At 42.6% G+C, this 25,410-nt stretch overlaps 1 protein-coding gene across 1 annotated transcript; it reads right to left on the bottom strand.

Annotated features, from left to right (window-relative positions):
- Window positions 1-18,839: 18,839 nt before the first annotated feature.
- LOC130721380 (germin-like protein subfamily 3 member 2) lies at window positions 18,840-19,755 on the bottom strand. Its single transcript, XM_057572176.1, has one exon. It carries the CDS (start codon window positions 19,692-19,694, stop codon window positions 19,023-19,025), a length of 672 nt encoding a protein of 223 aa, XP_057428159.1. The 5' UTR covers window positions 19,695-19,755; the 3' UTR covers window positions 18,840-19,022.
- Between the last annotated feature and the right edge of the window lie 5,655 nt (window positions 19,756-25,410).

Consider the following 25,410-nt stretch of genomic DNA (forward strand, 5'->3'; position numbering starts at 1 on the left):
TTTTAGTGAGTTTTTCATAGTTGAGTTGGGAACCCCTTTTTTTACTTGAATTCTCCTATTTATAGAGCTCCATGTCCCGCTTGTTCTTAGCGGTTTTCTTCTTCTTGGATGGGTTAGTGGGTCTGATTTTATCTTCCCACGATCTGATGCTGGCTCTGGAAGTTCTTTGCGTAGTAGTGGAGATCGTGTGCCTCAACTGCTTCAACCACTTCTTGGCCACGTACTCAGCCATCGTGGTGAGAAACCGACTCGGTCAATGCTGCACATGTTAAATGTGCCCGTGTTTATAGCAACGGTTCCCTTTGTCGAATTCGACTGCCTCTTTATCTTAGCGCATTTTTCCTTTCCTTTCTTTAGTCCATGTTCGACTGCCTTGTGCGCTTTGGGCCGAATGTCTTTTGGCCAAAATATTGGGCCAACAGATGCCCCCCAAAAATGTTGATTCTCTACTACCAGGTCTTGGAGGGATCAAGCATTTTTGATTGTGAATTTCGAACGGAACTGACGGTCATTTGCGACTTTTGCCTTTCTGACTTCAAGTCTCATCAGAGATCCTATCGTTTGACTTTTGCCCCAATCAGAAGTTTTAGCGTCTGACTTCGTCTGTCATCTGCCGTCTCTATCTTAGGGTAATCATGACCCCTTTTTAGCCTATATGTTAGGGTTTTGCGGTTATATAATAAAATAACCGTTGGATTTCAAAAACTTTTATGCACCATCCCGTAATGCAGCTTCACGTCCGCTTCTTCATTTGCCTATAAATACGCCATTGTTGATTCTTTGCAAGCTTTACAACTTTTCAAAGGTTCCAGCTTTGTCTGATCTTACTTGCGATCATCTTCAATCGACTGGTTTCTGCTTCTCTGTTGCATTCTCTGACTGCTTCCATGGCGTCCGGTTCTGACAACATTATTCCCTTGGCCGCTGCTGGCGAGATGAATGAGGCCAAACGTGCTCCTATTCCAGACCCACCGTATGAGGCGGAGAAGAGGGCTATCTGGAAATCTCAGGTATTCATCCCTATTTCTGTTAATGGTACTCTGCGTGCCATTTTAGGTCCGTTGAAGAAGGCGAGGAAGGGTAGACCTGATAGTCTTCCTGAGGGTTACGAACGATTTCACCCTAGTATTCGTGGGGAAGAGCTTGTTCTTGCATTTCAACCTTCTTACCGTTTGCCTTTTCTAAAAGATCCCAAGAGGACTTTTAGGTCTGCCCCGCCCAATCCAACTGCTGGTGATGGAGCCTATTTGAAATGGCTCGACAGGGTGGAGGCCAGTAAGTCCGGGCATTGGAAAATCACTGGGATTTTCGACCTCATTCAGTTGTCGAGGTCGACGATCTCTTATAATCCTGCCATGCTTTTGAGTTCTCTTTTCTTTTGGGAGCGGTCCACTAATAGCTTCCATGTTCCCTTTGGTATGCTTACTCCCACTCTTCTTGATGTTGCTGCCATTACTGGCCTTTGGGTGGTGGGTGATGATTACCATTCCTCTGCTGCCCCCACCAATCCCATCGCCATTTCGACGGACAACGTAGCTTTCAGTAAATTTATTAAGGATCACTATGTCGAGGATGGTGAAGTCTCTGACGCTGAGCACGTCGCGTTTCTCCTGTATTGGCTTTCTGCCTATGTGTTCTGCACTAAGTCTTTGAGGATTCCAGCTAAACTTCTTCCTTTGGCAAATTTGTTACATGAGGGTCGAATAATCGCTATGGCTAGGCTTGTGCTTGGCAATCTTTATCAGATGATCAATGAAGCGATAGCCGACATTCGAGATTCTAAGGTTGTGTCTTTAAATGCAGTCGGTCCTTTCTGGCTACTTCAGCTTTGGATGAATGCGGTTTTCGAATCGTTTCTTCCTGCCAAGAACCCTCCTCCCGTGGTGTCCAATACAAGAGTTGATGCTTTCAGGCTTGAAGCCCTGACTCCTCCTTACGATGCTTCCACTTTTGAAGCTGATTTTAAGAAGTATTTTACCATGTTTTTTGAGTTGAAGCGTTTCCGCTCGGGCTTTGCGCCGTATCACAAACCTTCTTACGACCCTCGGTGGCTGAAGAATTCTTATCCCAACCTTCCTGGCTCAGAGAACCTCTCTCAGCATCAAATCGAGCTTTGGCAAACTATATTATCTCCCAGGGTGTTGACTATCAACTTTGCCAGCAATGGCTTCACTCTGTGTGGCTATAATCCTCAGCTTGTTTCTCGACAATTTGGGCTGAGTCAAGATTTGCCCAATACTTTGTTCGACCAATCCCTTGTCCTCTATCCCGGCGCCATCACCAGACGTAGTGCCTTCGACACTATCATTAGCTATTACAATGAGGAGCTGCTTGGCCTGAGCCCTTTTAACTTTGCTCCATCTTTTTTATGTCACCAAAGCGTTTAAGGCTTGGTGGTCTGCTTATTGGAGTGATATTGCGACACTGATTGAAGATTGCTTCCAACGCATAACGAATGTTTTTATTTTGCAGAAGCAGGCTCCGAAAAAGACCAAAGGTATGCATACGTCTGAGATCAACGCTTTTCAACAATTCTTCGGTGTAGTATACTTTCCGGGTCCTCGACTTCAAGAGACTGTTGCCAAAGCAGCTCAAGTTCTAAGGCAAATGTGGGAAGCTAAAGCCAAGAAAACTCGATTGAGCATTCCCTCTGATGAGGATGGTCTTTCTTTCATTATTCGAAAAACGGGCTTTAGGTTCCCACCACTGCCTACTTGTAAGTATGCCTTGGCCTTTCCAGTGGTGCTTCCTAAATGGGTTGAACACGTAAGTATCAAAAACTTTTACCATAGCGCATTGCCCCTTCGGAAACGGGTGACCTGGACCAAGCGTTACTTATGGAATTTTCCTCTCCATGTGCCGGTCGAAATCTTCAACCACATATCGATAAGAACGCTTATTGGTCAAGGTAATTATTTCGACCTGGCATCTTTGCGATATTTATGGCTTAACTTTTCTTCGTTTTTCTTTTGTAGCTGAGCCAATTCCTCGACCAACTCCTCAAGCTTCTCCCCGGGTGGCTTCTGCTACTATCGAGATTGAGGATGATGATGATGATGTTACTCTAGCTGATAAGCTTAAGATGCCTAAGGTAATATTTAAACTGTGGAGCTTTAATCTTTATTCGATATATACCCTTTGTGACCTTTTGCCTTTTATCTCAGAGTCGAAAACGAGGAGCCACACCTACCACTTCTGCAAGCCAAAAAAGGACTAAAGGCGCTGGTGGGTCTGCAGTGGGAAATCCTTCCCCGGCCAAGTCGGCTAGCCAACATGAGGAAATTCAGCAAGGTGATGATCACGGTGGCGAGCAACAAGTTTCCAGCCCTCTTCTTCAAGACACTACACCCATTCCTGTCGAGATGGCTTCGGCCAAGAAGACCTCCAGGAAAAGGTCTAGTCGTAAGTCTGGCAGCTCCTCTTCTCGCCACTCCAAGAGTTCGACCAGTTCCAGTCCTCTCAAAGAGCCTGCTACCAAGGTAAATCATTGTGATTCACATCCTGTCTTGATTTGTTTTCTTTTCTCCCCTCTCAACTATTTTCACTTTATTCTTCAGAGGGTTGGCATGTCTAAAATGGTTGTGCCTCGAGCCACATGGTTCTCTTCTAAACCCCCACCAGTTGTTCCGTCTAGCTCTTTGAGCGGTTTGGAATCCTCGAGCTCGAGTTTAGACTCTAATGAGTCGGACCCTGTGTGGGACAAGTTGACATTCTATTTTAACTCAAAACCAATCGCTTGGCAGCATCCTGGTTGTGAGCCTTATTATACCAAAGAATGTCGAGATAACCTTTCTAATTTTCCTCCGCAGGATATTCAGAATGTGTCTTCCCTTGCTCGTGAAGAGAGTGCGCCACATGTTGAGGTACAGAGTGGCGAAGGTCAAGTGCCCCCAATCATTCAGCCTGACCGGGTGATTGGTGTTATGCCCCCACCAAAGGCTGATGTTCCGGCCTCGACTCATTCTGAACCTTCTCCCCAACAGCTTCAACAGGATGCCAGGGTCGCTTTGCTTTCTCCTCATGCTAAAGGAGGTTCAGCTTCTTCTAAGACGGCTGCTTCTTCCCACACTTCCGGTGAGAGGCTTAGTGCTCTTTTGGTTGAAGATCCTCTTTCCATCTTTTAGAGCTTCTTTGATGGCACTCTGGATCTCGATTCTCCGCCACGTCAAGCTGAAACTACTGAGACTGCTCAGTCTGGTGGAGTAGTTAACGATAGCCAGATTGAGGAAGCTTTCAGTAAGTTGAAAGGACTGATTTTCGATGAAGGCTTCATCGACGGGATCCGGGCTAACCCTCAACTAGGCCAGGAAGTTAAAGAGCTGCTTGCCTTCTTGTTGGGCCAGCGACTTGACCAAATTCGGGCAGATGCTCTCGTCGAGCTTCAGACTCTCTTGGTCGATATCTTGGCCACACTTGACAAGGCCATTACGGTGGAACGGCTCATCGAGACCAAAAAGGCACAAGTGGCTTCCAACACCAATGGACTCTTTCCTGCGAAAGATGAAATTCTCAAGCTGACTGCTAGAAAAACTCTTATAGCGGCTGAGTTGTCAAGTGTTGATGCTCGACTGGATGAGCTTCAAAGGGAGATGGCAAGGCTCGAGAAGCAGAAAGCAACGTTGATTGATGAAGGCTCGGCTGTGAATTCCCAGCTAAACACTCTAGCTGCCGAGTGCACAAATGTGTTGTTGTCGACATCTCAACTCTCTAAGGAGGTTGCAGCGGAACAGCGTGTGAAGCAAAGCTTGGATTCCAGGATTGCTGCTGCCAGGGTTCAACTTGAAGCTTTCAAGTCGAGGGTTTAGGTCTCGTAGTTTTTATTCGTTGTAGTGGCCGTGGGTTTATGTGGCCTTTGTTGTCAATGTTGTAATGTCCAACCTTGTAACTTTGACAACAATGAATGAATTTCGTATTGGTGATACTCGACATGATTTACCTTCTAATTGCATTTTATTGTCGATTTCTCATTCCCTTGTTAAAATACTTCCTGCGTGGTATTTCTGGGTTTCCCACCATTTAGCTTGGCATCTAATCTAACTTTTCATCTTCCAAACCTCCTTGGAAACCACGGTAATTTATAACGCTCTTTTACCACGTTCTTGTTCAACGACTTAAGGACTTCCTCCCCTTACGGTAGTGGCTGACGTGGCTTGCCGTGTTTTGCTGACGCTTTGGCAACTGCATGCCCTGCATTAATGCGGCTGTTTGTTACATCCCTATTATAAATGAAGCCGTTTTTTACTCTTTTCTCATCAGTAACTTCTCTTTTTTTCATTCTCATCTTCTTCCTGCTACTGAGAACCTTCCATCTTTGACTATGGATAGCAGGCTCATTCTTCGTCGTATCAAGGACCTGGCTTTCCAGGATAACCTTTTCCAGGGCCTGTATGAATCTTCTTCTTGCCTTGATGAGCTTTTAGGGCTCATTGATCAACTGCTTCACAGGCCCATCATTGCACGTGTTAGAACTCCTCTTCAGGAGTTCCGGGGGCTACTCTTGGAAGCCAAGCCCTTGTTTGAAGAATTCAGGGAGCTTTCGGTGATGGTGTTCTTTCAGGAATACCAAATAGATGAATGGAAGGAGAAATTCGATTTTCTCCAGGCCTCTTTGGACCAGCAAGACCCGGAAGGTCTCGTTCGACTAGTCGTCGAGATGTCTGCGGTTTCCTTTGAAGACCTGGCTGCTCGCCAAAAGAAGGCTCGACTTGAGGGCCGAATGGCGGCGTTGGTGGATCGATTAGCACCCGTTTTAGGCTTCTAGTTTATTTGTATTTTGCCATACCTGTAATGCTCTTTTTGACTAATGAATTCGATTTGGCAATCTCGACATTTGTCTATTATTCAATTTTGATTTCATGCAACATTGGCTTATATGCTTTTAGATACTTGTCATTTATCGTAACACACTGACGCTGATTGCTCAATTCCTTAATCACGTAGGCATTATTAGGTAACGTTTTTCGACTTTAAATGGCCCTTCCCAATTAGGGGTCCATTTCCCGTAAGCCCTATCCTTCTTATCCATTGGGAGGATAACTTTCCACACGTAATCTCCTGTGACAAAAGATCGATCTTTAACCTTCTTATTGTATGCTTTAGCTATGCGATCCTTTTGCCTTGTTAGAACGTCTAGTGCCAAGACTCTTTCTTCGTCGAGGTTAACCAATTCGTCTAGCATCATATTCCAGTAAACTTCACTTGGGATTTCCTCTTGTCTTTGAATTCTGCACGATTGCAAATATACTTCTGCGGGTAGGACAACTTCTTGGCCATAAGCTAGTCGAAAAGGTGTTGTTCCTGTCGCTTCCTTTGGCGAATTCCTGTATGTAAAACCCCGATTTCGGTGGCGTCACTTTAGTAACCAAAAGAAAATACTTTAAGCGGAAAAACGTGAATTATTTTTTTTTCGACAATATAACTAAAGACAGAAAGCAATAAAACTCCCCAACAAAAGATAAAAGGAACTACTATACAACTATATATACATGCCTCGCTAAACACTACCACGTCACGAGTAACCTCCAGTGACGGATGACAGAAAAGAGTAACGCCCGAAGGCAATATGTACAGTCCAAGATAAAGATACTGTGTCCGCAACACTAAACTACAAAATCTGAGAGCAAGTTGGCCCAGCGGCCTAAGAAAAGACCCCCTAAATCCAACCAGCTCTCTGTGATCTCCATAGGAAACCACACAAAAGCTACCGGTAGGAAAACTACCCTGTCCCCAAAAACGGAAGCATGACGGTCAGAGCATCGACACTACTCCTACACTATCCCTACCCGAGGAGCCCACACTAGCACTCGATCCTACACGCTAGCGCGGTCGTCATCCGAATCTGCATCCAGGACGACTAGGTCGACGTACTCAACACTGCCCTCTCTGTCCACCCTAATGCGCTCCTGCACTGGACTCTCGGGCTCGGGGCCCGGAACGAGATCCGCGACGACAGCAGCAGCAGTAGACAGACTAGACTCCGTCGAAGCCCCACCTACTGGCACCTCCTCAGAAGGGTCCTCATCATCTGAAGGGGATGGTGGCGGTGGAGGTACTCCCAAGCCGGGTCCACAGTGTACTCCTGGAGGCAGGTTGAAGCTCACTATGTGCCTCCTCATCACTCCCTCCGTCAAGCGTCCAAATCGGTCGACACGGTCCTCCATGATCCGACCGGTGTAGGTCGCACGGTGGCCCTCGGAATCGACCACCCATGCACCTGGGTCGTCTTGGTCAAGCATCTCGTACCTGGTCCCCCCCGACGGGCTGACCATGGTAAACCAATCCCCCATACTCATCTGACAAATGGCGTAGTCCGCCCAAACACACACAGCAGACGCGAGGGTCAACTCCAAAGAATTATATAATTAATAAAACCAGATATATTTATAGGATAATAAATACTCGCCTCTCAGGCTTATAAGTTTTGGGATAGCTTCCTAGGGTTGCATGTATCACAATGAATATAAAGAGCCATAAAAACAAGTAGCATGCCTCAAAAATAGGATAAACAGTTACCAATCACACTCAGCAACTAAGTCAGCATGTATGTTGCATGAAATGCAATGCTGGGTAACAAAATGCATTCCGGAAGAAGGATGGACATCAACGAGGCGGCCCTAACACCAGCCACGGTGGGTACCTTCCTGCTCGCGTGTCTCTTACACCACACAAAAGTAGTCAGATCAGCAGTGAACCCGTAGGTCTGCCATTCCGTCTGCTACTGAGGACCACCGTAGTGTCCTAAATATGGAAATCCGGGTCTTATGACCATTTTGGAATCCACCGAGGTCCGGTATCACGCCGTGTATTAACCTCAAAATGAGTGCATGAATGCAAGTGATTAGCCAAACAACGTCTCCGACCTCACCCGACACGTCGCCACGTGTTCTAGATAACTTAAAGTCTCTAAAAGAATACCCTAAGGTAAATGTCGATTCTGCGACAAAATACAATTAATCATAAACAAAAGAGTGCAACCACTCACGACAACTCTTCGAGTCATCAATGCTCTCACGAAGTCTCTCGCTTCTGTGGAGTCTCACACATTCACAAAGTCTCACGCTTCAGTGAAGTTTTATGCTTTCACAAGGTCTCACGCCTCAGTGAATTTACACACTTGCACGAAGTCTCACGCTTCAATGAAGTTTCATGCTGTTCACGAGGTCTCACGCCTCAGTGAAGATCCATGCTTTCCACAAGGTCTCACGCCTCAGTGGAGTATCACGCATTCACAAGGTCTCACACCTCCGTGAAGCTTCTCGGCTCATCCCTTGGATGGCTAAACAAATTGCTCCCAGAGCGAATGAGTATCAACATACCCAGAACTCGAAATCTTCTCAACACTTGGATCCGACGACACTTCTCGTTTTCCAAAACTAAACTTCAATCCAAAGCTTGCATCCGAGATTGTTATCTTTATTTAAAGGTTTAGAGGTTGTTTAATATCTTATGAATTTTCTTTATAAAAATAGCTCTTTTTAGTCTTATCGTATTTCCTATGAGTTTCAAAGTTCCCATAAACCCAAGTAATTCCCTGAGAAGGTCTCGATCCATTGGAGCATGACAAGGTCCGAACTCCGTTCGTCCTTTTAAAACTCTCTCAAAATCTCATAAAAATTCGGCATGACCTGCCCGTAAACCTCACTCTTCAGAATCTCAGGTACAAGTGGAATAGCATAAATAAAACAGCTCAGTCAAAAGCATAAACAGCATATTCCAACACATCCTAAGTTAACCATGTAGCACATAGCATGTGAATCATTTAGCACACAATATCATGGCCTCAAATACTCAACAAGGTCGGCCGAAGCCTCAGAGAACAATTCAGACATTTAGCAATTAAGTGCATAACACATAGATCAAGTCGAACTTGTCGACACCTAAAGCATTATCTAGTAATTCAGAGAGTAGCCCTCACCGGTGGGTCTTCCAGCTTCTTCCTCAATATGTTCTCCAAACTCTTCTCCTTGATTTCTTGGAATCTCCTCAAACGAACCTTAAGCAAAAATCACAGAAATCAACACCAAGAGTCAGAAACTCAGCAATCAAAGAGTCCTAGGGTTACACAGTACACTACTACCTCCTTGGTACGACAATCTAACGCGTTAAGACAAGTTTTCGAAAAATCGGATTCTCCTCCCCCCTTGATATAGCTCTCGGCCACTTTCCTTAATTGGGAGGGTCGATTTTTCTTCGATCAAACTTGGTTCCTAGGTTAACATAAGCCGTAACTAAGATGGTTCTAGGCTCGGAAAAATTTTCGGATCGAAAACTGATATAGGGGCAGTTTGGTCATTATTTTTAGCTCAGAATTTCAAAATTGGATTTTTGAAAAACAAATTGGATGGGGACGTCCACAACGACGTTTATGACGACAAATCCTACTAGCACTAAGCCAAGTCGATAGATTAGAGCGTAAAGGTTGCGACTTTGCCGAAAAATGGGTATTTAGGGTAGAAATTGATCCCGGCGGCATTTCGTCGACATTTGACAAAATCTAATCCGCAGAACACGCTCAGGAACATGCAGGGAAGAAGTTTAGACGCTGAAATCAGCTGATTTGAACAGTTTTTCAAAAACCTCAAAATTTTGAACTCAGAAAGTCGCAGGAGAAATGGACAGAAACGACGATTCGAAGGAGAGTATAGATTACCTACCTCGAGGTCTTCGATTAGTGACGATCGGTGAAGCAAACGGGCAAGAAACGACGAAGATCCGGATCTCTCTCTCTCTCTAGGAACTCGCGGTTTTGGGGGTGGGGGAAAATGGGTTTTTTCTCAAAAAATCTAATTTTCAAGCTATTTATAGGTTTTGGAAAAAACGGAAAAATGATTTTTTTGCGATTCCGATTTTTCCTGCGCGTTCCTCTGCGCATTCTGAGATAGGTTCTGGCGACAGAATTCCAGAACTCAAAATAGAATTCTTGGAATTAAACCAAAAGATCCAAAATCGGCATAAGTCGGTGTAAGTCGGTTTATCCCGAAAAACTACTTTTTGCAGTGATCGTCGGATGAGAAAACTTCCTTCTGAAGAAAGATTAGGAATGATGAGAGAAGTAGGAGAACGCGGGTGGAATCTTCATTTGAGTTTCCGGATAGAAAAAGTCTTCATCGTCCGTCGATCTTAGGTTTTTCGAACTATCAGGGATTCCGTTTCGGCAAACTTCCGAGAATTGGAATTTGACGTTCGTACTTTCCAGGATTTCGCATCGAAATGGTTGTTTAAGGACGGAAAAGAGAAGTTCTAACATTTCTCTGAGGATTTTTGGAATTAGTTTCCATCGTGTCCTAAAGCGTAAATTAACTATTCACTAATACCTTCGACCTAGGATTAAGCGTATGTTAGTCGTGCTATAACTCTTTCGGTTTTTCGATACATTCTTGGACTTTTCCTGAACCTCTTTCCTTCCCAAATTTATCTTAATCAAATAACTCTTTTATTTTATTCACTTATCCAAAGCGTTAAAACTTGGGCCTTACACTGTAAGCCCACAGGACTTGGCTCAACGACTCATGCCAGCTTTTTGGCTTTCGACCCACGTGCTTTTTGATTAAGCTTATTAGAATTTTATTGGCCGCCTCTACTTGGCCGTTCGCCTGAGCATAGTAAGGGGTCGAGGTTAAGAGCTTGATGCCCCAGGATTCTACAAAGGCTTCCACTTTGCGTCCCACGAACACTGTGCCTTGGTCCGTCGTGATTGACTCTGGTAATCCAAATCGATACACAATGTGGTTCTGTATAAACTCGATCACCGTTTCTTGTGTCACGTTCTGTAGGGGAATGACTTCGACCCATTTAGTGAAATAGTCGACTGCCACAATGATATATCTGTGCTGCCTTGATGAGGCTGGGTGAATCTCGCCAATTAAGTCTATTGCCCATCCCCTAAAAGGCCATGGCTTGATAATAGAATGTAATTCGCTAGCTGGCACATGTTGGATTTCTGAATGTTTCTGACAATCTTGACAGCCTTTTGCATATTCGATGCAATCTTTCATGATAGTTGGCCAATACAACCCTTGCCTAAACATAATCCATTTCATTTTTGCCCCTGCTTGGTGAGCGCCACAGAGGCCGTCGTGAGCAGCTGATACGGCTATGAATGCGTCGTCATCGCTTAAACATTTCAACAATGTGCCGTCGACGTTCTTTTTGAACAACTCGTTACCTAGGATGGTATAACTTAGAGCCCTGTACTTGACTTTTCTATCAGTCGACCCTACTGAGTTCTGCAAGTACTCGACAATTGGATTTCTCCAATCATTGGGGGTTCGGTTATCAATAACCATAATGTCGAGATCCAAAGGGCTCAGCTTTTCTTTGATCTTAATTAACTCTTTCAATTTTAGTTTATCTATCATGTACCCGGAAGCTATCTGCGCCAATTCATTGGCTTCTTGGTTATCTATTCTAGGAACGTGACCTATTCCAACCTCGTTGAATTTAGCCAACAAATTATTTGCTTTTACATAATATCTGGCTAAATTCTCGCTAACACACTTGTATTCTTTGGTGAGCTGCTTTACTACCAACTCAGAATCTCCTTTTACGACAACGTTCTTTGCCCCAAGAGCTAGCAAGATCTCGAGGCCTGATATTAACGCCTCATACTCAACTTCATTATTTGAGCAATTATCCTTGATTCTAAATTTGAATTTAATGGGGATGCCCTGCGGGGACACTATGAACATTCCAATTCCGGTTCCATCTTTATGGCTAGAACCGTCGAAAAATAACTTCCAAAGTTGGATGCCTACGTAAGTTATGATTTCTTTAGGCAGGGTATGATCCGCCAAGAAATCAGCCACTGCTTGCCCCTTAATTGCTTTTAATGGGGCATAAGTTAGTGAATATTCGGTTAAGGCCAAAGCCCATTTACCAATTCGACTGTGCAAGATAGGTTAGGATAACATGTGCTTTTTTATATCATAATGAGAAAAAACCATTACATCGATTGGCTTTATATAATATTTCAGCTTTACACAAGAGAAGTACAAGCATAAGCACAATTTCTCGATCATGGTGTATCGAGTTTCTGCGCCATTTAACACCCTACTTAAGTAAAATATGGCCCTTTCGTTGCCATCTTCATCTTCTTGAGCCAGCATGCTTCCAATGGTTTCATCTGTGGCAAAGATATACAACTTCATTGGCCTCCCTCTTACGGGCGGTACCATCACAGGTGGGTTGGACAAGTACTCTTTGAGTTCATCAAATGCCTTTTGGTGCTCTGCTTCCCAGCGGAACACGTCTTCCTTCTTAAGTCGAAGAAGTGAGGAAAATGACTTGGTCTTCTCGCTGAGGTTGGTAATGAATCTCCTCAAGAAGTTAATCTTCCCCAGTAGCGATTGCAGTTGCTTCTTGCTGGTTGGTGGACTTGTGTCGAGAATGACTTTAGCTTTGTCTTTGTTGATCTCGATGCCCTTTTTATGCACCACAAAACCCAAAAAATCACCTGCAATGACACCAAAGGCACATTTAAGGGGGTTCATTTTCAAGCCATATTTTCTCATCCCCTCAAAGAATTTTCTCAGATGCAATAAATGATCATCCCTTGATGGGGTTTCACCACGATATCATCGATGTAAACCTGCATAAAAGACTCAATAAAATCATGAAAAATGGTATTCATTACCCTTTGGTAGGTCGCGCCAGCGTTTTTCAACCCAAATGACATGACCACCCACTCATATGTCCCTAAGGCACCAGGACATCGAAAAGCTGTCTTCGACACATCCTCTTCCGCTATGAAGATTTGGTTGTAGCCTGAATAACCATCCAACAAGCTTAAGTATTCGTGACCAGCAGCTGAATCCACCATCATCTCAGCAATGGGCATGTGATATTCATCCTTTGGAGTGGCAGCATTAAGATCTCGAAAGTCAATGCAAACTCTCATCTTTCCATTCTTCTTGATCACCGGGACTACGTTGGCTAACCAATCCACATATCGAGCTGTTCTGATGAATTTCCACTTAAGGAGCCTTTCGATTTCTTCTTTGATTTTTACCAACACATCTGGATGGAACCTCCTGGGTAATTGCTTGACTGGTTTCTTATCTTCCTCGATGGGTAACTGCAATTCCACCAGTTCTCGACTAAGTCCTGGCATTTCATCGTAATCCCAAGCAAAACAGTCTTTGAATTCTTTGAGTAATTTCACCGTCCTATCCTTTAACTCTGGGTCAATAAGAGCGCTGATGTATGCTGGCTTCTTCTCTGAGCCATCACCCAAGTCCACTTCTTCCAAAGGATCCTGTGCTTCCATTTTCTTGGAAACGTCGATCATTGGTTTCTCGAAACCCAATGGGTTATCATCATAGATGCAATCTAGCCTCAAATTGCGGAGATCTTCGAATTCTTCGACGCCCTGCTCGTATTCTTCCAAGCGCGTGTTATCCTTATTTGTTGTTGCCTCCTCTTGAAGTATCATCTCGACAGGCAGAATTGAGACATCAGCTTCATCAACAGCCATTTCTTTGGCCATTCTCGCGGCCTCTAAGGCCGTTCTTACTCTATTTTCGGCTGCGTAAGCCGAAATTCGAGCTATGCTCGAATTAATCATCTTTACCATTGTTTTGCCACTCAGTAGTGGCATCTTTTTCTTCGTCGCTGTGCCATCCGCTCATGGCATCAGGTTTGCAAGCTTCATTGAGGTTTAACCCCCGGATGGGATCCAATGTCACTGAGTACTCTGAGTATGAATTGAAATATTGATTGGCCACTGTGTCCAAAGGAGCAATTGTGGCTAAGCTCTTCTCGAAATTCTTCTTGCAAACGTAGCCTGTCTCTGCTAAATAGTAGCTTTGATCTGCTTGTACATTTTCGATGACCCCATCTGATTTCCAAATGGATATACGTTGGTGCAAAGTTGAGGGCACTGCCCCCACGCCATGAATCCATTCTCTCCCCAGCAGCAAATTGTAATTGGCTTTTGAAGGGACCACAATGAACAATGTGGAGCGGGCCACCATTCCTACGGTTATATTCAGCATGATTGCCCCTAAGGAAGAACCTGTCTTTCCTTCGTAATCCGAAAGTACCATATCATGGGGGATTAGGTCTGCTTCAGTTTTGCCCAATTTCTTGAGCATAAACCTAGGCATCAGATTGATCGCAGCCCCTCCGTCGACAAGGACTTTGTTAACTCCTTTCTCTTCGACTTTAGCCCAAACGAACAGTGGCTTCAAATGGCTCTTCATCTGTTCTGTTGGCCTCTGGAAAATAGCTCTCTCATCCTCGACAGACCCTTTTTGCATCACATAATAACACAAAGGGTTATCATCTGGCTCTTCCTCGACATAGTAGTCTTCCTCGCTTTCAGTAACCTCTTAGATTCTATCGAATTCTGCAGGTAAGATAGACAATATGCAAATGATGTTGAGGTCTCCTCCATCAGTGTCATCGAAATCTTCAAGCATGTCTTCATCCTCATCTTCAGCAGCATCTTTTCCTTTTTCCTTGGCTGGGTTTGGTGGCACAGTTGTCCCCTGTTTGATGGCGTGGTCCAGCTGATTGATAATTGATGCCACGCTAGGTTCGTTGCTAGGATTGTCTTCTGGCTTTATGTCCCATAGTGAACGAAACTTGCCACCTCTTTCCCTTTCAGCTTTCCTTTTCCTCAGAAAACGTCTAAACTGAGTTCTGGTCATTTGCTCAGGAGCATAGTAATTCCCGGATCCATAGGAGTAGCTTCGCGACACGCGAGAATTTTTGATGTAAGAAGATCCCTGGCCCAAGTCGATTTTCTGCCACTTTTGGTGTTGTTTTAGCCTTGGAGGTGCTGGCTTGAACCATTGGTTTTTTGGTAATCCAGCATCAGGGACGTAAGTCTTGTCCTTGCCTCTTAACTTCTGGCCTTTATGGCCATCGAGTTCCTGGTCTCTCTCAACCCACTCCTCGTGGGGATACTTCAGCCTTCTAGACACAGGCGCTTTCTTCTGATAGTGTTTTTTCATTTCAGAATCTTGGTAGGCTTTGGCTGCAGACTTGTCGAAGACTGCGCTGCATCGAGGGCACAGCATGACTTCTTTCTCGCCGTCTTTGCTCCGGGATAGAAATTCAACAAGAGTTTCTCCAGCCTTGGGGTAAACTTCATCCAAGCTCACCTCTTTCTCGATCTCTGGTTCCTCGACAGCCGTGTTTTTCTCTTTTGCTTCCCCGAGTGTCAGACCCAGATCTAGCTTTTCAGAAATATCGACCATGCAAATATGAAAAGGTTCCACATAGTTGGTCTCAGCCACCTGCAATGGATCAGAGTCAACCTTCATTTGGCCTTTAGCTTTCTCATCATACTTGATTCTCCCTAAATCCAATGCCCCCTGCACAAGATCCCTGAAACGAACACACTGTGAGGTCCAATGACCAAAAAAGTTGTGATACTTACAATATTTCTTCCCTTTCCTTTGTTCAGGAGAAGGAAGCTTTTGGTCTTTAGAGACCACAAGCAAACCATCAGACACAAGTATATCATAAATTGCATCACATTTGGTCACATCAAAAGTATAAGTTTTCACAGCAGGAGTGACATCCTTGGGGCTTTCTTCCCCAAGTTTGTTTTCATATGGTTTCAATGCTTTACAAACGTAAGGATCGCCTGGCTGGAGCTCAGCCAGATTGACATCATTTATGTCAACGTTTGCAGGGACTTCTCGATAAATACACGGATTTTGACACATTGGATCAGCGTCTATGTACGCTACTTTTTCCTTCTTTGGCCACTTAGTGGTCTTGGCCTTTTCTTCAGACTTTTCAGCCTTTAGTAATTCGATGTGTCTCACTCTGTCTGCGAGTAGGGACATATCTCGAATATACTGAGTATCAATTTTCTTTCTAATAGAATACTCTAGATCCCCAGTGGCTAAGACAACTAGCTCATGTTCAGGGACATGAGTGAAACATCGAGATTTAAGCATCCTAAACCTGTTTAGATAATCATCAATGGACTCTGCTGTCTTTCTTTTGACACTAGTCAAATCCTTCAAGCTCACCTTGCACTCTCCCCTAAAGAATTGTTCATGGAAAATTCTTTCCAATTGGGCCCATGTATGGATTGACCTTGGGGCGAGGGTGGTGAACTAGGTAAACGCATTCTTAGTTAAAGAACTTGGGAAGTACTTCATTTTCAAATTTTCATTGATGGCTAAGTCCCCTGCTTCGATCTGGTACCTGGCTATGTGCTCTACAGTAGACTCTCCTGAGTCCCCAGAGAACTTGGTGAACTTGGGGACCTTCCAGCCTCGAGGAAGTTCAGATTCGAGAACTTCTTCTGTAAAGGCCGACACAAAATGGGGTCTATTCGCGAAACCTACGTTGAAGCCATGTTGGTTCAACAATTGTTCCACTACCGCAGCAACATTTTGTTGCCCCCCCAGCGTTCTGTTGTCGCATTCTTTCTAGCACACCATCAACGTGCTCATCCATGTTCACCATATACACATTTTGCAATGGTGGTTGCACTCCCTCATTTCCCCCAAACAAAGGGTTTGCCCCTAAGTCTTGGTGTTGTGGCGCTTGATAGCGCACAGGAGCTGGGACATGGTTAGGCAATGGGATTTGATTAATCTCTGGTGCCAGTTGGATTTCGACTGGTGCCCCCAGGGCTGTAGCCAAACGATCCATCTGATGTGCTAAATGCTGATTATTGGCATTATTGTTTTGGAGCACGGGGTTAATTATTTCGTCTATCTGTCGAGATAGCATGTTAACCATTTCGTGGTTACTATCATCAACTTGCTGCCTAATGGCTTGAAGTGAGCCAGAGTTCATACCTGTAGGGCCAGGAGGACTAACTCGACTTCCTAAGTTCAGCATTGTCCCATTTGCTCCAAAGGGGGTATGCTAAATGGGGGAACATTCTCAGGGAACGTCGAATAAGTACCCTGTATGCCTTGCATTATAGATGTGGGCATACCAAAAGGAGGTCTCTCGTGGGCAAAGAAACATTCTGCATAAATGAGGTTGGTGGCACATTTGCCACTCCCCTCGTAACCGTTGGAACAATTTGTGCCTGCAATGATGTAGACACAGGCATTTCTGCGACTGCAGAAATTACCACGCTCTGGGTTGGCATAGTGGTGCTAGCCCCCATCCCAGTATATACTTCTTCGTTATTGTTACCACTACTTCCCCCGGGACTGCCCTGACTGACCACGTTAGACCCTTGGGGGGAAGTTCTTCCTCGACTGCTTGCCATACTCACAGTTTTACCACTTCTCAAGTGCATATAAAACGTAAATCACAAGCAAGGCAAGTAACAATTACCAAATAGCATGCAACAAACAAAACACACAAAACGCTTCTGTAAAACTTAGTTTTCACAAAAACGGTCCCACTGGGCGTGCCAATTTGTTTACGGTGGATTTTGGTAAACAAATATCCTCTTAGTTCGACTAAAGGAAGTTTAGATTCAGGGTCCTTTTGAGAAAACGTTTTGCCAAAGTGTTGTGTGTGAGTTGATATTTTTCGACAACGATGAACAATTCAAAAGAAACTGGATTTCATTAAACACGGATCAATTACATGAAGATCAAAGTGTAACAAAGCAAAATGAAAACTGCAAGAAACGTAAATTTCGACAGGAAACTAAACAACAGGACTGGTAAATGACAAGCTTAAATGCAAGAAAGATAAACAGCTGGTTCTGCAACGTACTCCTCCATCATCACGTCTTGCTCCTTGAGTCTCATTGATGCGGACATTAGAGCTCTTTAGTGAGTTTTTCAGAGTTGAGTTGGGAACCCCTTTTTTGACTTGAATTCTCCTATTTATAGAGCTCCATGTCCCGCGTGTTCTTAGCGGTTTTCTTCTTCTTGGATGGGTTAGTGGGTCTGATTTTCTCTTCCCACGATCTGATGCTGGCTCTGGAAGTTCTTTGCGTAGAAGTGGAGATCGTGTGCCTCAATTGCTTCAACCGCTTCTTGGTCACATACTCAGCCATCGTGGTGAGAAACCGACTCGGTCAATGCTGCACATGTTAAATGTGCCCGTGTTTTTAGCAACGGTTCCCTTTGTCGAATTCGACTGCCTCTTTATCTTAGCGCATTTTTCCTTTCCTTTTTTTAGTCCATGTTCGACTGCCTTGTGCGCTTTGGGCCGAATGTCTTTGGGCCAAAATATTGGGCCAACAGAAGTGTATAAAAAAATAGGTGTGTATATATCATTACCCGATATTTTATTATGAAGCTTAGAAATGTCATGTTTGTTTTGGCTGTGCTGCTCATGATATCTTTCACTTGCTTTCTGTATTCTGCCTCCCACATCCTTTTCCCATTTTCTTAGTTTGCAAAACCTTTATGATTGCAACCATCTCTTGCAAAAACGCCTATAATGACTTTTTAAAGTTAGATTATTAAAAAATAAAAAAATATAAAAAAAGAAGTGCGGCACATTAGGGGCCAGGTCTATTCTTTGTCATCAATCATCATCTGCTTAAACACGATCAGAACATTCAAAGCACCATCACTTGAATCTTATCATGTTTACTGCTTTTCTTTCTGTTGACCCCAAAGCATTTGAACGACTCAGCTGAACTTTGGTTAGCTGAAGAAGTTATAGCCGTCAGCCGATTTGAGAGCAATGGTTTTGACAGCGAAATAGCCGTAGTAGAAGAAAGCTTTGCACACAATTGAACAAGTATCATTATGAAAACTTAGGATAAGGATTATCATGAATCCTTAGGTTTTTATGAATAGAAATCAAAATTGTTCTATAATGATACTATTTTTTAGTATCAAAGCAACACTTTCTTTGAACCATCACTTTCTTTGATATTACTATTATTGTTATTCTTGGGAGAGTGGAAGGGATTGATTGTTGCTTTAGGTTCTCAAAGCAAGCTAATGTGAACTAACTGCACTCCATTCTTCATTTATAGTAGTAGTACAATGGTAATAACACAGTGGGAGAAGGGGTGGGATTTTGAAAAAACTCAAAACAAAGAAAGAAGAAAGAAAACTTAAACCCCAAGATATAACTCAAACTCTGAGAGGAAATGCAGAAGAGGACTATCTTTTTTAGTGATCTACCTACCTAGCTTGTTTGGGATCAAATTTCCTTCTCATGGTTCCAATCTGCTTAGAACTCAATCCAAAAGCCTTTTGCAAAAGCTCCTCATCAATCCCGGAACCAAACACAGCAGAAGGTATCTTCTGCATACCAGGATTCTGGCTATTGAAACTTCCAAACAGCGTTGCAGGCTCATCACCAACATTCATCAGAAAATGCATAAGCCCTCTGGGAAACACCATAACCTCGCCTCGTTCGAGCATTCTATCAAACACCCTGTTGCTGGAATCCACAAAACCTGCATACACCTTCCCCTGCACCACATGAACAAGTTCCGTGGCTCTTGGGTGAAAATGCGGCGAGTTGATGCCTCCAACTTCAATATCTGCTCTTGTGAACGACATGCCAAGAGTGTTGAGACCTGGGAAATTGGTGGGAGTTGCGGATACCACAGCGAGTCCTATGTCTGAGAAGTTCCCCGCGGCTTTCATGCCGGAGAAGACAAAGTCATCGGTGGTGGCCTCTGTGGAGTTCTTGCAAGGGAGAATGGTGTGGTGAGGAGTTTTTATGGAGGCAAAAGTTGGGTTTGGTATGCAGAAGTCTTGAACTGGATCAGGGTCTGAGGCCAATGTGATTGTTACTTTGAGGGAGAGAATAGCAAGGAAAAGCCAAAGGGTCTTTCTTGAGTACATTTTTCTCTTGTCTTGCTTTCTTCCTTTTTGGGTGAGGGGCAACTTGTTTGTTGAATGTGAGTTGAGTAGGCTTATATAGAAGTCAGAATTGCTATTTGGCTATTGGTTTCATGTGGTACTTGGTTCTCCTAGTAAAAGGTACCGCGTTCGAGTATTGTCTATGAAAAAACTCATAGAGAGCTAATCCCACGATAATGTGAATATGCAGCTCGTATATGATTCCTTTATGTGGAGGATATAACTGTGTTAGGTAAAAAATTATTGAAATCAGAATAAAAAAAAGATTTATAGCTATTATACAAACTTTCAGAAGGTATCTTACAAGTTACAAGTTTGAAATTAACTACATCAGGCCATTGAAATGATTACATGGTGGTATAAGATACAAAAGCTTTATTACAGGATCTAAGGCACATGTTCTGTATAATTAATGTTTCTAAACCAAAATTCTAGCAAATACAGTCCTACTCATGGTCAACTCTTATAACAAGTACACTGTTTACCATATTATGATGAAAAGAAACCTTATTTAGATGAGCTAACAGTGATTAAATCATAAGCTATTCCACGCCTTGTATAAAGCGGCGCTGACAAGAACCATGATTAAAATGATTAATTAAGAATCTGTGTTTCTTTATTTAACAGGCAATATATACACCCTGCTTGCACCACCACTAGCATTAAGATGTGTTGCCAAATGCTGGTTCTTTAGAAAACCATTCATTTCATATGCTATGCTCATGCCATACACTCATCGATTATATTGGGCTGTTTCCCATTGCTTTGCTTGTTTCTGAAGCAAAGCATGCGATAGAGTTGGAAAAATCAGAAATGATGAATTTTAATCCACGCATTGGTGTGACGTGATTATATGTCAGCAATAGGCCAGAAAATGAAAAACAAGGATAAAAGGAAAATGCTATAAAATAATTGAGGATAGGCCAGTGAGAATAACGGTCTTTATGTGCATTCCATACCTTTATTATTGTCTCTGGTGGATGGTTCGGAAATCCGATTATGACTTTGTTTGCCGAAAGGCCAGTGTACTGTGTAACTGATTGATATACAAAACAAAAATGCAAGTATTCTTCCTCTTATAAGTAGTGTTGGCTTTAATACTAACTAGGAAAAAATAGACGCATCGTCATCGTCGCAGCTATCATTAAATGGTCTGAAGCTAATTTTTAACTTCGGTTATGAGGTTGACGCTCTGCTTCAACCTCAATTTAGCATAATCTAAACCAACGCAACTTACTTAGCATAAGAGCCGACACAAATTCGTAATATTTAACTTCAGTCGTTTATGCCCACTATAATATTCTAATGCTAACGACGGGATCGAGTTCATTTTAATTCATGTTGGCATTCGGCTGTATGTTGTTTTTTCACAATTTTTTTCACAAGCCTATATAGTTGTATGCTGGACCTCTTTTACATAGGAGGATGAGTTTCTCATTTTAATGGTCTTTCATTTGTTGGGGTTGGCTTCAATCACTCTATGAGTGAGCATGAATCCTAGAAATTTCTCTCAATGTCCCCTAAATGTGAACTTTTCAGGGTTTAACTTCATATTATGCATCGTGAGTTCGTCAAAGATTTCCTGAAGATCCTGTGTAAAGGATGCCTCCTGGACCGACTTTACCACAATCTCGTGCGCATATACCTCGAGGTTCCTTCCTATTTGGTTTTGGAAGACCTTGTCCATCAAGAACTAATTATTTCTCGTTAGAGAGCATGACACGATGATAATAATTGGCCCTGTAAGTCATAAACATTGTCTTCTTTTCATCCAAGGGGTACATACAAAGATGGTTGTAGTCTGAATAAGAGTCTATAAAGCTAGGTAATTTAAATCATGATGCCACACCCACTAACCTTTCAATGCTTTGAAAAGGACATGAGTCATTGGGATATACTTTGTTCAGATCGGTAAAGTTCACACACATTCGCCACTTCCCATTGGATTTTTTGACCATGGTTATGTCTTCTAACTGAGAGGGGTACTTTATTTCTTTCACAAATTATGCCTTCTTCAACCTTTTAGTCCCTGCCATCATTTCCTTTCATTTCTTTTCTCCGAAACTACTCTTCCATTGCCTAGTTGGTTTGACATCCGAGTTGAGGTTTAACTTGTGACAAATGAGATTCGAGTTGATTCTGTGATATCACTAGCCTTCCACGAGAAGATATTAATGTGTTGCTTCATGAACTAGATGAGTTCCATCTTGGTGGGCTCGTGTGGTTTGGATCCGATCTTTGTGGTTTGATCGACCAATCTGAACGGTCTTTAGTTTCTTTTAGGGTTTTGGCCTTTTCTCTACCATGAAATAGCTTCGGGGATCAACATGAATTGGGACATCTCTACAAGCCCACGTTCGGACTTACCCTTCAAGGATTATCTCTCTATTGGTGTCTTCAATTGTCCTAGTAACCCTTCCAAGCTGACTCTCGGTTTTCTTTTAGAGCACCTATCTCATCGTTCTTTAAAGGATATTTCATGGTGAGGTGGAAGGTGGAAATGATGGTGCAAAATAAACTCAAAGGATCTCTCGTACTGAAAATATTGTAAGAAGACGACGCATTCACCACAAATTTTTTATTTGCACCACCTTGGCCAAATCTCCCACTCTAAAGGTTGTCTAAAGTTTAATGTAGTCGTGGACCTTGGTTTCCTCCTCCCACTAGGACCCATTTCTGGTTACAACTTCTCCTCAGGCAACTAGAAGGCCTCCTAATACATGATGTCAATAGAGACCCCTTGATCTATCAACACCCTATTTCACATTGAAACCGTTTATTTTGAGGATTACTGCCATGGGGTATCCTTTGTGATGGGGCTGAGAGATTCCCTCAAATTCCTTTAGAGTGAAAATAATAGGGGATGGTCAAACACAAAGCTCCCCATGTTAATCGAAATAACCGATTGAGCATACTTTTCATGTGCGGAGCTGCTTTCTCCTCCTTCTCCAATGAATCCTGCTGCAATGGTGGCACCTTCCTCATCCACGTCGGGGTCCATACCACTTGGGTTCTTCTCCTAAAATTTATCCTCCCTTCCGGTTTTGCTTCCCTGGGTTGAGCATTCAATTTGTTTCCTTCCTATGTATTGCTTTAAATGGACCTTGTTGATGAGCCTTTCAATCTCCCGTTGAAGAGTCTTGCAGTGGCTTATGTCATGACTGGAGGTTCGATGGTATATAGGCACCATTTCCAAACATCAAAACCTAAATTATGCTTGTCCAAAGGGTTTCGATTGACCAAACGCATCTTGAATGCTTCCTTAAAGATCTAGGCCTTGCTCGTGATCGAGGTAATGGGATCTTCTCTATGCTTGGGAACCCTTTCCTTGTCTTGTCTACTTTCAACAGGTTAGCAAATTCTATGGTCCTATGTTCGCCATTGGCTCCACATCATTTTCTCCTTTCATCTTTCGTTTTCGGCTGATCCTTTCCTTTGTTTTGCGACTTCTTGGAAATCTTTGTGCTTCTCCTTCTTCTTTTATGAACGTGCATGATTGCTCTGTCATGGATTTCTTCCATAGAGATTGTCAAACTTCAATAAGGCTTTTTATTGAAGTCTCCTAATCGTAGGCCACTTGCAACATGTAGTCGAAGGGTCCTTCTTGACCAAATGATTTATGCATTTGTAAATCTACCCAGATATTGTTTGAGGGATTCCCTCATTTTTCATCCTCATGTGAAAAAGTCCATGCATAATCATTCTCTCAGTCTTCTGTGTGGAAAAATGCTCCAAAAATTCACTGGAAAAATCCCTAGAACTAGCTTTGGACCAAACCAACAGGATAGTGAACTAGGTTCAACCACGTGGTCGTGGGCTCTTGGTGAGTGGAGGTAGGTAAGTTTTACCATACCACCATGATGGGCGCCATATGTTCTCTCCAAAACTCCAGGGGTAAGATTAATGACAAGACCATAACATAGCTTCCAATATCAATGCTAGAGTGAAGATGCATTGCTCTTTGTTATCTTAGGTTGTTTTATCGAATTAAGATTACCTTTTATACTTTTAGGTGTTTTGGAGGTATGTTACGTAATTTATTAGTCATTAAATAGCATAATGTTACACATCCCTTTGGTTCATGGATGTTGTATGTACATGCTTTTAGTCTGACCTACCCACTTGCCAGGGTCGCTTGTGAAGGTTGCCATTTAGGCCAAGCTACTGAGGATGGTATCTTAGTAGACACAACCCCGAAGCTGATGCGCGTGAAAAAGAAAAGAATTATTCCTTGTTTTTGCCATAGTTTTATGGCTGAATTTTGTATTTTATAATCAGAACTCATGTGTTTTATAATTTATTTGTAAAATGCAGGTGAAAATAGGAAAATCGAAAATATAAAGCAAAACAGGTAAAATGGAGCAAAAATGTGAAGATTGACATGCTGAAGAAGAAGCATGATCTTGGTGTCCGGTAGACACGACTGTGCTCATTAAAATAAAGTTTCACGACCTTGTCAACCTCATGAAAGCCCGTAAATGCTGATCTAGTAGCTAAGACCATGCTTCCTGAGCGGTAAGACCGTGCCTTCTTACGTAGTAGAGAGCCCGAAATCAACCTAATAATTTTGTATTTAAAGAGGGCTTGGGAAAAGGATAGCATGTGACAGAGATCATCATCATCATCATCATCATATCATCGAAATGCCGCTACAAAGCTCTAGAGAAGAAGAAGTACAGAGAGGCAGAAGCATTGAAGACTTATTCTTTGTTTTTGTAAGATGTTTATCAACTAGGAATTTTATGATTTCTAATTGTATTATGAGTAGCTTAACTTCCTCTTTCAAGGTTTCAATATAGGGGATGATTTGAACCCGAATATGTTATATATTTTATTTCAATGAAGTTATAACTGTGTTTACTCTTTGCATGCTTAATTCTTTACGACATCAAATAGTAGGAAAGTTTACTCTTGGTGTAGGAATTAGCCTATGGAAAGGTAAACAGGATTGAGTAAGTATTAGGATTAGTTATTTTATGCTTTTGATTATCCTATGATTGGTTAGTGAAATATCCATTATGTAGCTTCTCTGTTTTAATCCTTATTTAAGCAATCACGCTTACATGACAATTGTGGTAGGCATAACCTGACGGTTAATCTAGCACATTAGAAGTATAGTGAACACATAGGTTCTTAAGATAACATATATGAAATCACGTTAGATGACTCAATTACTTTGCAATCTCGAGGCATTTCACCTTGTCTAATCTCTATCTTGATATTTGTTTGCTTGCATGATCACAACACCAATTTTTTCATTTATATTCGCCTAAACTATGAAAACACGCTTAAAATTAGTTTGTTTTTCTGGTCTAATTGAGACTCACAATCTTACCCCCTTTTGTTTTTCATAGTTCTACTGAACTATGAAATCTTGTATTTAAGTGCACTTGCAATGAAATACAAATACATGAATCACAACTACCAAGGTGATGTTCATCACACAGATCCTTTTCGTGGTTTGTCGTGGTATCAGATACCTTACAATTAAGCTTTTGCATGCACTCACTCATCTATCTATCTATTCTATTATAATAATATAAGAATTGTGAAGCACACGATATAACGTCGCCACCTCATCATTTATACTCCTTGCAATAGTGTGCAACTCATTATTTTTACTGACGTGTCACATTAGATTTTTACTTCGACGATTGCTTCTCATTGTCATCCCTCTAAACATCTTCTAATCAATTTT

Source organism: Lotus japonicus, chromosome 5 (assembly GCF_012489685.1).
Source record: "Lotus japonicus ecotype B-129 chromosome 5, LjGifu_v1.2".
NCBI classification, from domain to species: Eukaryota; Viridiplantae; Streptophyta; class Magnoliopsida; order Fabales; family Fabaceae; genus Lotus; species Lotus japonicus.

What these genes read in the sequence shown, in the direction of transcription:
- LOC130721380 (XM_057572176.1), bottom strand. Translation starts at nt 19,694, where the DNA reads ATGTACTCAAGAAAGACCCTTTGGCTTTTCCTTGCTATTCTCTCCCTC.